The sequence below is a fragment of the Xyrauchen texanus genome, chromosome 15 (genome assembly GCF_025860055.1).
Source record: "Xyrauchen texanus isolate HMW12.3.18 chromosome 15, RBS_HiC_50CHRs, whole genome shotgun sequence".
Classification (NCBI taxonomy): Eukaryota; Metazoa; Chordata; class Actinopteri; order Cypriniformes; family Catostomidae; genus Xyrauchen; species Xyrauchen texanus.
Window position 1 is genome coordinate 13205019 of NC_068290.1, and position 15314 is coordinate 13220332.

At 38.2% G+C, this 15314-nt stretch overlaps 2 protein-coding genes across 5 annotated transcripts in view; one reads left to right on the forward strand and one right to left on the reverse strand.

Moving 5' to 3' along the window:
• LOC127655660 (calpain-7-like) overlaps window positions 1-11302 on the forward strand; it is a 301204-nt gene extending 289902 nt beyond the window's left edge. The window contains exon 22 of the mRNA XM_052143574.1: window positions 11259-11302. The gene's annotated coding sequence lies outside the window, so the exon portion shown is untranslated. The remainder of the gene's footprint in view (window positions 1-11258) is intronic.
• Window positions 1-15314, reverse strand: part of LOC127655661 (MAP7 domain-containing protein 1-like) — a 64284-nt gene that overhangs the window by 2613 nt on the left and 46357 nt on the right. For all 4 annotated transcript variants that reach the window (XM_052143578.1, XM_052143576.1, XM_052143577.1 and 1 more), the window contains 11 exons: window positions 15082-15204; window positions 13853-13992; window positions 12661-12779; window positions 10605-10840; window positions 9528-9810; window positions 8049-8229; window positions 6190-6294; window positions 5614-5664; window positions 5424-5493; window positions 4534-4603; window positions 1523-1743 (listed from right to left, as the gene is read on the reverse strand). In XM_052143578.1, the coding sequence (XP_051999538.1) occupies window positions 1523-1743; window positions 4534-4603; window positions 5424-5493; window positions 5614-5664; window positions 6190-6294; window positions 8049-8229; window positions 9528-9810; window positions 10605-10840; window positions 12661-12779; window positions 13853-13992; window positions 15082-15204 (1599 nt within the window). The remainder of the gene's footprint in view (window positions 1-1522; window positions 1744-4533; window positions 4604-5423; window positions 5494-5613; window positions 5665-6189; window positions 6295-8048; window positions 8230-9527; window positions 9811-10604; window positions 10841-12660; window positions 12780-13852; window positions 13993-15081; window positions 15205-15314) is intronic.

Genomic DNA, 15314 nt, shown 5'->3' on the forward strand with positions numbered 1-15314 from the left:
ATTCTAATGTTTGAACATTAACTGAAGCTCCTGACCTATATCTGCATGATCAAGTGCTCAGCACTTTTGATACTCTTTTAGCACAGTCAACGCCAGGCAAATGCACAGACCGCACAGATGTCTAGAAAAACGAAGCTGTCTGCGCATACTGTGCGAGACGTACCAGCACACAGAAAACCGAAGTATACATTAGCCTTTAGGCTGGCATGTTTTTTCCAAAAAGGTGTTAAAAAAAAACTAGAGGGCTTCAAACTGCCCATGATAAATCTATACTTAACATGAGACAAGAAAGTCGAGCACCAGATATGCCAAACCAAAGACTCTGGATATCACCTCAGATTAAACATGTAAATGTTCTCAGTTTACGAGAGTTGGCATAACCTGGCGTGAACCCCCTTGTGTTTTCTTTTAGGATAATTTATAACTGAAGAGCTGTCAGCAAGCTGACAGGTGAATGTACGTGCTGAGGGAAGCAGCATAAGTAATGCTGACCAAGCCAATGTAAGGGGGTAGATGGGGTGAAGAGCTAAGCCAGGGTTCCTGTTTCCAGTATTGGGTGCCAGTAAGGCAGAATCAGGTCTCCTCGACACCATTCCTGGAATCCAGCTCAGTGCCAAAGCCTGCTAGGCTCTTCACCTCGTTACCCGGCCTGTTGCCCAGCAGCCCTCACCCACGCCTGAGTCAACTCTAAACATCCAGGCCCAAAATAAGTAGGAAAGATGAGGAAATTGACTATTCTGCCCCAAAGTCACACTAATCATTAATTTGTGATGCCGGAGCAAGTTTTCGGGCAAGATTGCAAAATCTGCTCATAATGTGAAAAGTCACATGTATGATGACAAAGTAATGGACATGCATCTAAAATACATTTAAAGGGGCTCAAATGTATGGCTAAAACTATAAACTGTTCACACCGGAGACTGACAATGCAGTGTTATATATTTAACACTGAAACATGGGAAACTGAGATGTCTGATTTTATGGTCCTCATAGAACTAAATCTGCAGAAGAAACAACTTCTCGTCCCAATCAGGGGGTCAGGAATTGTGTGGTTAGCATGACCCCCTGCTGGCAGAAACCAGAACTACACAATTTGGTCACAATAAATGTTTTCCCATTGATAGTCATTCAAAACAAGACATGTATTCTGATTAAAAATATTTTTTTACAAGCAACATATAAATTGCAAGCATTTCTTTATACTATAGTAGATGCATTACCAGTAACAAGGCTCTTAAAAGTCTGAAATGGACAAGTGATCAGTAATAAGCAACAACACCTGAATAAATTGTTTTTGGAATTGTTGTTAGTACATGAAATATTAAGGAACACAGGGGTCAAATGTCAATGCCAACATAGAAGATGTAGTATGTCAAGACAAAGAAGAACATACTTTGTTAATGGTCAAGATGCAAGTACTTCATCGAATTCAGTAAATACTCTGAAAGTTTGGGAATTCCAAACTGAGCCCTTTTATAACATATACTTTTGTGGTGCTATTGCAGTTCCTCTAGAAACTCACCTGCCACATTCTGAGGTTTAATTGGGCCCATTTTCTTAAGGAATGATTCCCCACTCTCAAAGGCCATGATTGGCTCATCAGGCATGTCAGTCTCTGACCTCTCCCGCCCACTGCTGTGATTGGCCAGTTGGATGATTTCTTCAAAGTGACCCTCCCCTTTGGCTGACCGGCCATTCTCATGTTTGGTAGACTGTACACAATTCATCTCAAGTAATGACAAACTGAAAGAGAAAATAGAAGGCATGGATTACTTAAGATGGTGCAAAACTGTCACTGATAAGACGCATTTAGCAAAAGTAACTCTTTGTTCAAAAAATACAACACTGACAACGTTTACATGCACTTAAGAAAACGGTTTATTCCAGGGTTTTTGCAGTAAGCGCCATTCTGAATATTCATGTAAACAAGAACGCCAATTTCTTTACACCCTTTAAAGGATTAAGAGAAACCGGTTAACATGCCCAGGTTTATAGAGCAGAATGTGACTTATGTGGTCATGTAAACGCATAAGCGGCATTCTAACAGATTTTTGAGAAGTGTGCACGTGCGTGAACAGACCAGATCGGATGGAGCCCAACAAGTCAACAAAGCAGAAATAATTCAAAATTTCTGGAAATTAAGTGAGAAAAGCACATAAACTAGGTCTGGATAATAATATGTAGCTTACATGGTATCAGTTGTTATATGGCTAGGACATTATGGATCTCTTTTTTAAATAGTTTTTATAACTTGCCATGTTGGCAGCAATAGTACTTTGTAAAAAAAAACAATAAATAGTCAAAAAACTGGGCAGGGATGAGGACATTGGGGCCCCTGAGACAGCCAAAGTAGTGGGGTCTGAGAGATTTTGTTCTACCAAAAGATTTAAATATTTCATCAAGACTTCATCAGTCGAGGGCACTTGGATATGTATATTAAAAGCTAAGATCAACCGTTTGTTTTGAAGCTGAATGGCAGCAGTCCAGTTTTGTGTTGAAATATTTTTACATTCAGAATCTATACTCATGTATGGGACATAGGAGGCCTTTTGGCAGATACAAATACTGTATGGTGGTTAAGCGTTGTCCAATGAGAGAGACTTTATAAAAATGTAAAAAAGTGTGGATGGTAGACCTGCCATGGTATAATAATTATCACACCGGTTCGGTGTTCATTTTCAAACCGACTAACAATGGTCTTACCACTGGTTTTACGCTAGGTGTTACTATGTGGTCATTTTCATTAAGCAAAAGCCTACTCAATAATACAATGCAGCTTGATTTCAAACTTTGCATTCTGCACCAGTCACAATATTTTTCTCTCTCACACACACACACTCACACACATACACACGCACACACACATGGCCAAAAGTTTGGAATAATGTACAGATTTTGCTCTTATGGAAAGAAATTGGTACTTTTATAATCAAAGTGGCATTAAACTGATCACAGTGCCATAGATTTGGCTGTCTTGTTGGGCACTTCTCACACACACCTTACAGTCTAGCTGATCCCACAAAAGCTCATTGGGGTTAAGATCCATAGCACTCTTTTCCAATTATCTGTTGTCCAATATCTGTGTTTATTTGCCCACTCTAACATTTTCTTTTTGATCTTCTATTTCAAAAGTTCTTTGCAATTCTTCTCATAAGGCCTGCACCCCTGAATTAGAATTCAATGAAGCTTGTGGAGTGGTGGTGGTGTAGTGGTCTAATGCACATAACTGGTGCACATAACTGGTAAACTGGTAATCAGAAGGTTGGTGGTTCGATCCCCACAGCCACCACCATAGTGTCCTTGAGCAAGGCACTTAACTCCAGGTTGCTCCGGGGGTATTGTCCCTGTAATAAGTGCACTGTAAGTCGCTTTGGATAAAAGCGTCTGCCAAATGCATAAATGTAAATGTAAATGTAAGCTGTCAGCTGAAGCATCTAGATCTCAAACTAGAGAACTGATGTACTTATCCTCTTGTTTAATGGTACATCTGGCCTTCCATATCTTTTTCTGTCCTTGTTAGAGCCAGTTGTCCTTTGTCTTTGAAAGACTGTAATTCTGTGAATGGCAGTAAACGCTCTCACATTTGGTTTCACTAACTACAACTTGTGTGGCTTGAATTCCTGACAGTCATATAGCAAAAATATTTTGGCTAAAGAAAAAGCACAAGTAGATAAAGCAACGGCATTGCTCCAAAATAATGGATGGTTATTTAATGGTTATTTAAAAAACTAAAAATGGAGAACATTCACTTTCATTTCAAAGGAGGAGGCCTGAAATGAAATCCTAAAAATCTTACATTCTGTTTTGATGAAGAAACTAATCTTGATACATCTTGGATGGCCTGAGGATGAGTAAATTATCAGCACATTATTGAGTACCCCTGCTATAAACTATACCCATTTACAAACACCAATGTAAAATATTGACAGTCCCTCATGTTTACATTTATATATACTGGGGGAATCCTGGAGTTTTACATAAGAGGGAAACCCCACAGAGCAATCAAACACAGCAACAACCCTGGAATATCTGGAAATAAAGCGAAGCAACTGGGAATAAAATAGTGAAGTCTTCCTTGGACACCATGTTCTTATTTACAGAAGTGTCGCATGGTGAAATCTGCTTACTGAATTTAAATTTTTAATTAAGTAATGTTTAATTTGTTTATGTTCAATCATGCTTCACCGTGTGTAATGTTTACGATTTATAACATGTGACATTATGCTTTATTATTTCCACATGTGATGTGTTTTAGTTTGAAAGCGGACATTGTTTATCCAGTCCACAAGAGGGCGTTTGAGTTTCATAGTTAAGTTAAGACTGCGTAAGCAGCGGGATTTTAGTTAACGAGGAAGCGGGAGAAACTAGAAATGGTTTATAGAAATAATTTTAAGTTCATTAAAAGGTCTGAAAGCTACTTTGTTGTGTCAGAGTATTATTCAGAATCATTACACCGTGTACTGTGGTTGTTCATTACGGGTTGGCTAATGCTACACAAATCAGCATTTCATGACTCCCAAATGCAGGACTTACCTTTCCTTCACACCACTTTGAAACTGGCCATCTTGTTTCATAAGCGTGCTTGGCTGGTAGTCAGCGGATGCTACAGACAGACAGAATTTCATGTTAACAGGTTTTCAAAAGATCTTCAAACTGAATGCAATGTTGCCAACATCGTTCAACATATCAAAAATCTGTTCACAAAATAGCATCTTCAATGTCTTGGCATAATATGGTAACAGTCTCATAAATCCCCTAGGAAGATAATTAAAAAATTCAGAGATTGCAATATTCAAAAAAATGGACTCTTTCAGTGCTTGGGCACTAATTATGATCATTTTTAGAAGAACAATAGGGTCTTCACATTTTCAGTGCTTGGGCCCTAATAATAATAATAGTAATAATAGCAATCCTTAGAAGAACAATAGGGCCTCTGCACTTTCAGTGCTTGGACCCTAAATATTCTTCTTTTCTTTACTTTTATAGTCTTCTTTTTTTTACTTTTAATCTCCACTTTTACATTTTTCTACTTTTGTTTTTGGCAATTTGCATTCTTCATGCATATCACTTTCAGAATGTGAGAGTAAAAGTGAAGATTTATAGTAAAAATTACTTATTCTCTAATATTCTAATCCACACCTATCAAATCGCTTCTGAAGAAATAGATTTAAACACTGAAGTTGTTTAAATTACTTTTATGCTGCATTTATATGCTTTGTGGAGCTTAACAAATTTGGTACCTATTCACTTGCATTGTGAGGACCTACAGAGCTGAAATATTCTTCTAAAAATCTTAGTTTGTGTTCATCAGATTAAAGTAAGTCATACACATCTGGGATGGCATGAGGGTGAGTAAAGTAGAGAATTGTCCTTTCTGGGTGGTATGAATGTAAATAAAAATACACATAAATGACTTGACATACCTTTATTTATCTCTAAATCTGTTGTGGAATCTTTGCCATTGACTTCAGATGAAGGAGATTTTGTGTCTTTCTGCATGAAGGTAAAAGAAGAAAAGGGCCAAATTAGACTCTGAGCTCTTAAACCACAAAGTGAAACCAGAACTGTGCTACTGCTGCAGTGAGGCAGTTTTTAATGAGAACCATACTGTACCTTTTCTCCTGCATCTGTTTTGCGTGTTCTCTTCATAATCTCCTCCAGACGCTAGTGATAACACACAGAAAAGGCAAAGATTATCAAGAAACATTGATATAAATTGCACTTAATACATCTTTTTAAGGGGTAATGTACCAATAGAATAGAATAACACTGCAATGTTTAAAGCTCAGAGCTAATTGCTTCAGAGGACATCACATTCTGTAAAATCCCACCAGAAAGAGGAAGTACTGTGCTAGTTTATACCACTAGAACAGAGTGGACGAGGGCCACTGTTATCCAGTAAACAGGTTTAAAGTGTGGGGGAAGGCGGTGTAAGTGAAGGTGTTGTTCCATGAACAGTTTTTGCTCTCCAGTAGTTAGACCACCTAGAAAAGTTATTTTTTAAAACCCCATTTCTACCGCAGTTTGAGTCTAAAAGCTACCGTGGGCATGTGTGACTACTTAGGAGAGGAAATTAATGGATAGCTGAGTTCTACGTTTGTGTAGATATATAAACAATTGCCTCTACTGACTTTCTGTTTTTCTTTTAAAATCTAATTAGAGGCTTTGGCAAGTGAGGACCAGTCTTACCTTCTTTCTCTCCAGCCTCTCTTGTTCCTCCTTCTGGAAATGTTTTTCCCTTTCCAGGCGTTGTCTCTCAGCCTCCTCCCGAGCCTTTGCATCGGCCACCTCTTTCTACCGAAAAAATTATCATACAATCATACTGACACTGAACATCCAGGGATATTAAAATAGGGACTTCGTCTCATTCAGCTCACATTTAACACAAGATGATGGTTGTTCAATTCCAGCAAAAGGAGAAATCATGCTCATTGTGTAAAGCGACAACTGTCCATGTGAAATCAGGCATCAAAATCACATAACCTAGTGCTATGAGATCATCAGATATTATCTACTTTCTTAATATTCCCTTAATTACAGTTTTGGACACAAGGTGGTGCACTAAAAAGTGCTCTTGCTCAAATGGCAGTTGTGCCATTCACAGAAGAGGTATATAACAGCTAATTTGTGAGCACTTACTAGCTCATCATAGCTCTACAATTGCTTGAAATTGTATTTTTTTCAGTACAGATTTGGATCAAATAAATTCAAGTTTCTTTGTTTAATAATACCTTATAATAAACTGTTCAATAATACATTTCATTTGCAAAAAATATCAGTCTGATCATAGATGCATGTGTGGTGTGCTTCACGGCTGAGCTGCTACCAGCTTTAAAATCTAGCAGGTGACTTGATTAAGAAGCTATTGAAGATAATAGGACCCCAATGCACCAAGAATCACAGAGCTGATTCAAATCCAATTTATTCAAACTAATGTAGGAATAAATTGCAGTAGATCACTGCAATTGCACACCTGAGATAAAATTCCAATGTTAAAGATTGTGCAGGTAACAGTCTTCCTTTTACTGAGAATTTAAAGGAATAGTTCACACAAAAATGAAAATTATTTTATAATTTACTCACCCTCATGCCATCCCAGATGTGCATGACTTTCTTTTTTCTGCTGAACACAAACAAAGATTTTTAGAAGAATTTCTCAGCTCTGTAGTTACAGACAATGCAAGTGAAAGGTGGCTAGAACTTTGACACTCCAAAAGAACATAAACCCAGCAGAAAAGTAATCCATATGACTCCAATGGTTAAATCCATATCTTCAGAAGCAATATGATAGGTGTGTATGATATAATTGCTATGATAAATTGCTTATTTAGTAAGCAATAATCAATATTAATAACATTTTTACTTTAAAGTCTCCTCCCTGCCCAGTAGGTGGCGAAATGCAAGAATGTGAATCGCCAAAAACAAAAGAAAAATTTGAAAGTGATTTAGATTTATAGAAAAAAGGACTTACATATTGATCTGATTCTCACCCACACCTATCATAGCACTTCTGAAGACATGGACTTAACCACTGGAGCCATATGGATTACTTTTATGCTGCTTTTATATGCTTTTTAGACCTTCAAAGTTCTTTAAAATTACTTGCATTGTACAGACCTACAGAGCTGAGATATTCTTCTAAAAATCTTTGTTTGTGTTCAGCAGAAAAATTAAAGTCATACACAACTGGGATGGCATGAGTGTGAGTAAATCATTTTGGGTGAACTATCCCTTTTAACTAGCAAATGAGCAATTGCTTTTCCAACCCTTTTATTGGCAGCTTAAGTAAACAGGAGACAAATATATTTGGGGAAAAGGAGGGAATAGAATCAGGACCAATCCTAGGCCATATTCCAACCTGTGTTGCCAGCATGAGCACCAAGGCTCAACGTGTCTCAAACATTTGCATTAACTTCCAGGCCTCCACCCTGACACAACTGAGCAATTACTGAATATACACTGCCATCAACTGTATCTACAGCTCATGTTAACACACTGAATGGAGTGTTATGACTCTAAGGATACTGGATATGTAGTTGGTTTTTTACCTGTTTCTGAAGACGGTCGTTCTCTTCCTGTTCGATTTTGGCTCTTTCTTGCGCCTCCTCCTCCTCCTGCAGGCGCTGGGCCTTCTCCCTCAATCTCTCCTGCTCAGCCATGAGCTGCGCCTCCTCCTCTCTGTGCCTCCTCTCCTCAACCTCCTGTGCTAGCCTCACCTCATGCTGGAGCCTGTGTGACACACACACACCCCACTCAATTTTATGAATCTTTTAAACATGGAAGTATGAATCCAAGTGGACTTCAGTGTTTTCTTGCAAAATTCATTATGATAAAATCTCTGAAACTTAAATGTTGTCATATTTTTGGCAGATTTTACTGATAGACAACAGTAGTAAAGAGAGATGGGAAATCAAAGGGAGAGAGAATGGAGTGGGAAGGGAATGTAATCTGGACTGGACTTGAATCAGGGTGTCCAACATGAGAAATATGATTCAATATGTCAAAGCACTCAGACTGACCACAAGGCCTCTGCGCTGACAAATCTTTAATTTCTAGATAAAATCAGAGCATTACAAATTGACAAATGCAAAACTTGAAATAGACCCAGATTTTGAATCGGTGAATCTCTTTAGCTGTGACCAAAATATCTGCACCCTTAGTTACCATCGGCACTAAAGCATACACTGTGTGGAATGCTCATTACAGTGCTGCCAAAATCGCTGTTGGCTCATAAAGTCACTACACTCATAAACTGTCACCAAGAACTCCAGACGTCAACAGCTCCACACCGCTGAGGCTATTCCTGGAGCTTACAGAGAACATGTTTATCAGAGAACCACGTTCTGTGATATAGGAGGTAGAATGTAGCTTTGATACAAGGGATTTTAAGGGTCAAAGTTTCAAATGTTTCAAAGCAAAGATATGTTGACACACTGTTTCTCCCAAAATTGCTATGATGAATACATTTAAGCAATTTTGGGAGCAACAGGTTGTTGACTTTTCTGAGCATTTTCGTAGTTATTTTGGTTGAGCACCTATATGATTTTTTTCACTTGGATGTGCAGGTTATATACATTTTTTCATAAAGGTTTAAATCTTGACATTCGATTTTTTTATAAAAAAAATAATTTACGGCTTTTGCTTCTATGACAATGAAATGTTGCTGGAAAATGGGAAAGAGAGAGAAAGGAGGAAATTGATTGATAGACGTTACAGGCCAGACTCGACCCTGTGTCATCAGCATAAGCAAACATGTCAAGAGGATGTGCGTTAATTGCTCTGCCACGGCTTTGACTTAAATACTTATTTTACTTAAGTTCTTTATAACTTAATATGGCATTATAACATGCTGCTCCTGCGCGAGATGCTGAAAAACAACAAGATGTGGCGCAGCAGTCAGAGATGTCCGTCTAGTGCATGTTTGCATATGTAAACAATACAAAAAACGCTGTGGACGGAAACAAAAATGTATTCAGTCTGAAAGGCGCCTTAAGGTGGTAACAATAGTCAATGTGTTTGTTGCAAACCTCTCTCTCTCCTGTTGTTCTCTCCGTTCTTGCTCTTCTCTTTCTCTCTGTTCACGGGCCAGTCGTCTCTTTTCGGCCAGTATGCGAGAGGCCTCCTCCGGGTCATTGGTTCCAGCCATGGGCTTGACTGGAGAGGGAGCTGGAGAGGTAACCTGTGGGAGGGCAGGGACAAGAGGGGACTCCTCAGGGGCAGAGGGTGTGAAAGCCAACAGGATTGGCGCAGTTGCAACTGGGGGCGTGTCTGGAAAAGATGACACAGCAATGGAGGGGACAGGAGACGAAGCTAGAGGTGACAGAGAAATGGAGAAGGTAAAATATGAGGACTGGAGAGAAGAAATAATGACAGATTTGTTGTATGTGAGAAGGCTGAATGATTCTAAATGACACTGGTGAGGGCTTGATTACATTTCAGCATGTCTACACTGAAAAAACAGCTTTAAGGCACAGCCTAGTTTATCTAGATTTTTTTCAGTCCTGGTGCTTTAAAGGGGTCGAATTTAATGCAGCAATTTCTCGAAGAAGGATTTAGCAAGCTGCTATAACTTTTAGACAGTCAGCAACATGCTACATTTCTCTCAGAAGTTGCATCTCAAAACTCACAAACCTTTAAAACACAGCCACTACAGCCATCAAAACACAGCTTTTATTACAAATTGATCATTACAACAAAAAATGTCAAGATATTGTCGAGCTTTAAATTGCCCATTATTATGCATAATCTGTAGATCTCTGTTTTCAGGGAGGATTATGATATTTGTGTATTAACCTCCTAATACCCCAATATTGGCTTTGCTATAGGCTATGCATAATTTAATTTAATTTAAACTGACTGATCTCAGTTCAGGAGACCTTTAGGGTGTCATAAAAGGGTTAAACTTTCGCAGCACCAAGTCATGTGACAAAACAACATGCTTCGCTTAGTGTCCATATATGGCTATGAAATGAGTCTGGTCGAGATGACCCTAAACTAGCCTAATTACACAGTAATTAATCACATTTAAAACACATTTTGCCTGTTGTTATCAAATCCCTCAAAAAACAAAAGCCCTTAGCAACTGCCACAATAAGCACACTCACTCGTTGGCTCTTCGGGCGTAGCCGGCCTGCGGGTCTCTCTAACTCTTTCCATGGTGATGGGCGAGGCTGTACGAGCCTCCACGCGGGCAGGCGTTCTGGCCCTCTTGGGTCGGGCTTTAGGAGTGCTGGGGCTCGCTCGGGCTGATGGGGGTTTGGGAGACACTGCGGGACTGGGGGAGGATGCACGGCCTTTTGGAGTGACAGAAGGGGCTCGCACTTTGGACACAGGACTTGGGCTGGAAACATGTAAAGAAATTCCATTTAACATAGAGTGATACTGTCAAATCCAATGTAAAGCTTGAAGACAACATCAAAGATATTTGTACACTTGTACACTTTTTAGAATTGCGCATTAACCCCAAATTAAACTGTGACCTGATATTTATTTATGTCCTACAAGTATATAATAATAATGTACAGATTTTGCTCTTATGGAAATAAATTGGTACTTTTATTAACCAGAGTGGCATTCAAATGATCGCAATGTATAGTCAGGATATTAATAATGTGACAAATTACTATCACAATTAAAAAAAAAATGTTCAGAACTTCTTAAACTACTTCAAAGTGTTCTCATCAAAAATCCTCCACGTGCAGCAATGACAGTTTTGCAGATCCTTGGCATTTTAGCTGTCAGTTTGTCCAGATACTCAGGTGACATTTCACCCCACGCTTCCTGTAGCACTTGCCATAGATGTGGCTGTCTTGTCAGGCACATCTCACGCAGCATACAGTCTAGCTGATCCCACAAAAGCTCAATGAGGTTTAGATCCATAATACTCTTTTCCAATTATCTGTTGTCCAATGTCAGTGTTTCTTTGCCCAATCTAACCTTTTCTTTTTTCTTTTTCAAAAGTTTTTCTTCCCATAAGGCCTGCACCCCTGAGTCTTCCCTTTACTGTTGTACATGAAACTGGTGTTGAGTGGGTAGAATTCAATGAAGCTGTCAGCTGAGGACATGTGAGGCGTCTATTTCTCAAACTAGAGACTCAGATGTACTTATCCTCTTGTTTAGTTGTACATATGGCCTTCAACATCTCTTTCTGTCCTAGTTAGAGCCAGTTGTCCTTAGCCAGTTGTAGTGAACACCTTAGTATGAAATCCTCAGTTTTTTGACAATTTCAAGCATTGTATAGCTTTGAATAATTATTGACTGATGAGTTTCTAGAGAAAGCTGTTTCTTATTTTTTGCCATTTTTGACCTAATATTGACCTTAAGACATGCCAGTCTATTGCATACTGTAGCAACTCAAAGACAATGGTAAGCTACATTTAATGAACCAAATAGCTTTCAGCTGTGTTTGATATAATTGCAAGTGATTTTGTTGTACCAAATTAGCAATTTAGCATGATTACTCAATGGTAAGGTGTTGGAGTGATGGCTGCTGGAAATGGGGCCTGTCTTGATTTGATCAAAAATTACTTTTTCAAATAGTGATGGTGCTGTTTTTTACATCAGTAATGACTTTGTTGAATTTAAGTACCAATTTCCTTCCGAAACAGCAAAATATGTACATTATTCCAAACTTTTGGCTGCCAGTGTAGATAAACAACACAAACCAATTCAACTGAAAAAGTGTTAACTAAACTATGGATCTATGTAATATACCATGTAAATAATGAACTATGACTTGTGAGTAAACCCTTCTGCCAGAAGGGGAAATCTTTAGTCAAAGACAGTATTACTTAACATGGTGGTCGTCTTAAAGACTTGGACAACACTCTGTCCAGAACTGGCTGATTACCTCTGATCTAAGACTTTTCTTGTATACTGTTTGAGGTTATAAGCGGGCAGGACAAGCAGATCCTAGATCAGTGTTATACCAATTACAAATAGAAGTTATTCGTAAAATGAAAAAAAAATTCTAGGTCACTAATCCAATAAGCAAAGTATTGACAATTACCATGTCAGTCCCCTTTGAACAAAAGGTCAGATAGTTTGGCTTCCATTGAAGCACACAAGGTTTTCTTTGAAGCATTCTCAAATTATGACGGGGTAACATGGATCATTAGGTGTAACACAGGACATTTTGCAGGGTTGATAATGAATACGTACCTGGACTCTGTTCTGGTTTTCATTGATGGCATGGACTGTCTCTTCTTCAGCACCTTGCCTTTGGTGATTGCACTCTTCTCCTTTTCATTTTCTCTTTCCTTGTCTTTCTTATCTTTCATCTTTCGAGAAATGAGGGGACAAAAAAAAAGGGTAAACGGACACCTTCGAAGAAATTACAACACTCTGTTTAAAGACTTGGATATGCAGATACATATATGCATGGATAAAGAGTTGGATGAATTTCTATCAAAATTATATATATATATATATAAAAAATTTTAAAAATTAAAAATTATTTAAGCTGAAGTGTGTAGTTTTTACGCTACTAGTCAAACTGAATTCCCAAAATAAACATTGTTTTCAAAGCAATTTCAGCAAGCCATTCTCATCTTGTCATGTTTATGTTTTGTGTTCATGTCTTTTATTTTGAAAGTTTAATTCCGGTTTCGTTGCCATGTCATGTGATCTGTTCCCTCATGTGATCCTCTCTTTTTCTATGTGTTTTGTTCTCATTGGTTTGTTCATGAGTCTTGTTATCTTGTTATCAGTTCTGTAATGTCATTGGTTCATGTTTCATTTTATTATTATTAGTTCAGTCTTGTGATTGGTTGTCTTGTTTACTTGTTCCCATATCTGTGTATTTAGCCCTGATGTTAACCATTGTTCTAGGTCAAGTATTGTTTGTGTAGCGTTGTGTCAAGTTAAGTCAAGTTTAGTCAAGTATAGTCAAGTTCATGTTTTGTTATGTTTCACGCTTGGATACCACTGTAAATAAACTGTACTTGGGGTCCTCACATCATCTTTGTTTGCCTGTCATTGCCAGCTTCGTTACAGAATACCTGACCCAGACCAATGGCAAACATCAGGGCTAAATTCACACACATGGGTAGCAAGTAAAAATTACAACCAATCACAAGACTGAACAAATAATAAGACAATGAAACATGAACCAATGACATAACAGATCTGACATGGCAATGAAACAGGAATTAAACTTTCAAAATAATAAAAATAAACACAAAACATGAACAAAACACATAAACGTGACATTAAATAAAAGACATGAACACCAAATATGAAAACACATAAATGTGACACATCTGTTATATCACAGCAAATTATGATATAACAGGAGGGAGGAATGGAGTATGAGAAAGATGGAGAGAATGAGAGGGAGTTTTAAATAACTCACAGGTGTGGAGTCTCGTCTCCGCTGGGCGATATTGGGCGTGCTGGTGGTGACCCTCCAGCGGTCAGAGCAGTGGTGATGTGGCCGATGAGCATTCACTGTGAGTGGGCTGGCAGAAGCTGAGCGTGGGCACAATGGAGACTCTGCGTGAGAGAAGCACAATATTTAGCATACTATCCAGTCTTATTACAACATGAAATAAAGGCCCTACTGTAGTTCCTGACTTTTACACTTGCATAGGCCCCAAAACCAAAGAAATCTGAATATGCACTTTTCAATTCCCCATCTTGCGAGCGTTCATGACTCATTTAAAATGAATCTATGAACAAAATGCTCTTATATATACGTATGTATGTATATATATATATATATATATATATATATATATATATATATATATATATACACACACACACACACAGACTGGCGGCCAAAAGATTGGAATAATGTCCCGATTTTGCTCTTATGGAAAGAAATTGGTACTTTTATTCACCAAAGTGGCATTCAACTCATCACAATGTATAGTCAGGACATTAATAATGTGAATAATTACCATTACAATTATTTATGCAATTATTTGCCCACTCTAACCTTTACATTTTCTGTTTCAAAAGTGTCTTTTTCTTTACAATTCTTCTCATAAGGCCTGCACCCCTGAGTCTTCTCTTTACTGTTGTACATGAAACTGTTGTTGAGTTGGTAGAATTCAATGAAGCTGTCAGCTGAGGACATGTGATGTATTTATCCTCTTGTTTAGTTGTACATCTGGCCTTCCACATCTCTTTCTGTCCTTGTTAGAGCCAGTTGTCCTTTGTCTTTGAAGACTGTAGTGAACACTTTTGTATGAAATCATCATTTGTTTGGCAACTTCAAGCATTGTATAGCCTTCATTCCTTAAAGCAATGATTGACTGATGAGTTTCTAGAGAAAGCTGTTTCTTTTTGACATTTTTGACCTAATATTGACCTTAAGACATGCCAGTCTATTGCATACTGTGGCAACTCAAAAACAAACACAAAGACAATGTTAGGCTTCATTTAACAAACCAAATAGCTTTCTTAAAGTACTAATTTCCATCCGAAACAGCAAAATCTATACATTTTTTCAAACTTTTGGCCACCAGTATACATATATATTTATTTCCACTGTGATGAAATACCACAGACAAAAGTGGCTCAATTGTTCAGTGAATTCACCCAAAATAGCATTTGGTATTTGTTTTGGTGACTCACGGGCATCTCTGCCGTTGCTCAGCACGCAGGCAGCACTACGACTACGAGCCAGGAAGGACAGAGTGGGTGTCGTGAGTCTGTCAACAATGCTGCTCTCCCATGGACTCAACTGCATGCTCCGGGCTGCAAGAAGGAACAAAAATCAGCTCTCACATAAAATAAGACACAACAATCACTTACTCCCAAAGGTGACCCCAAATAAAAAGAAAACACAACATACAAACTGTGTGAAA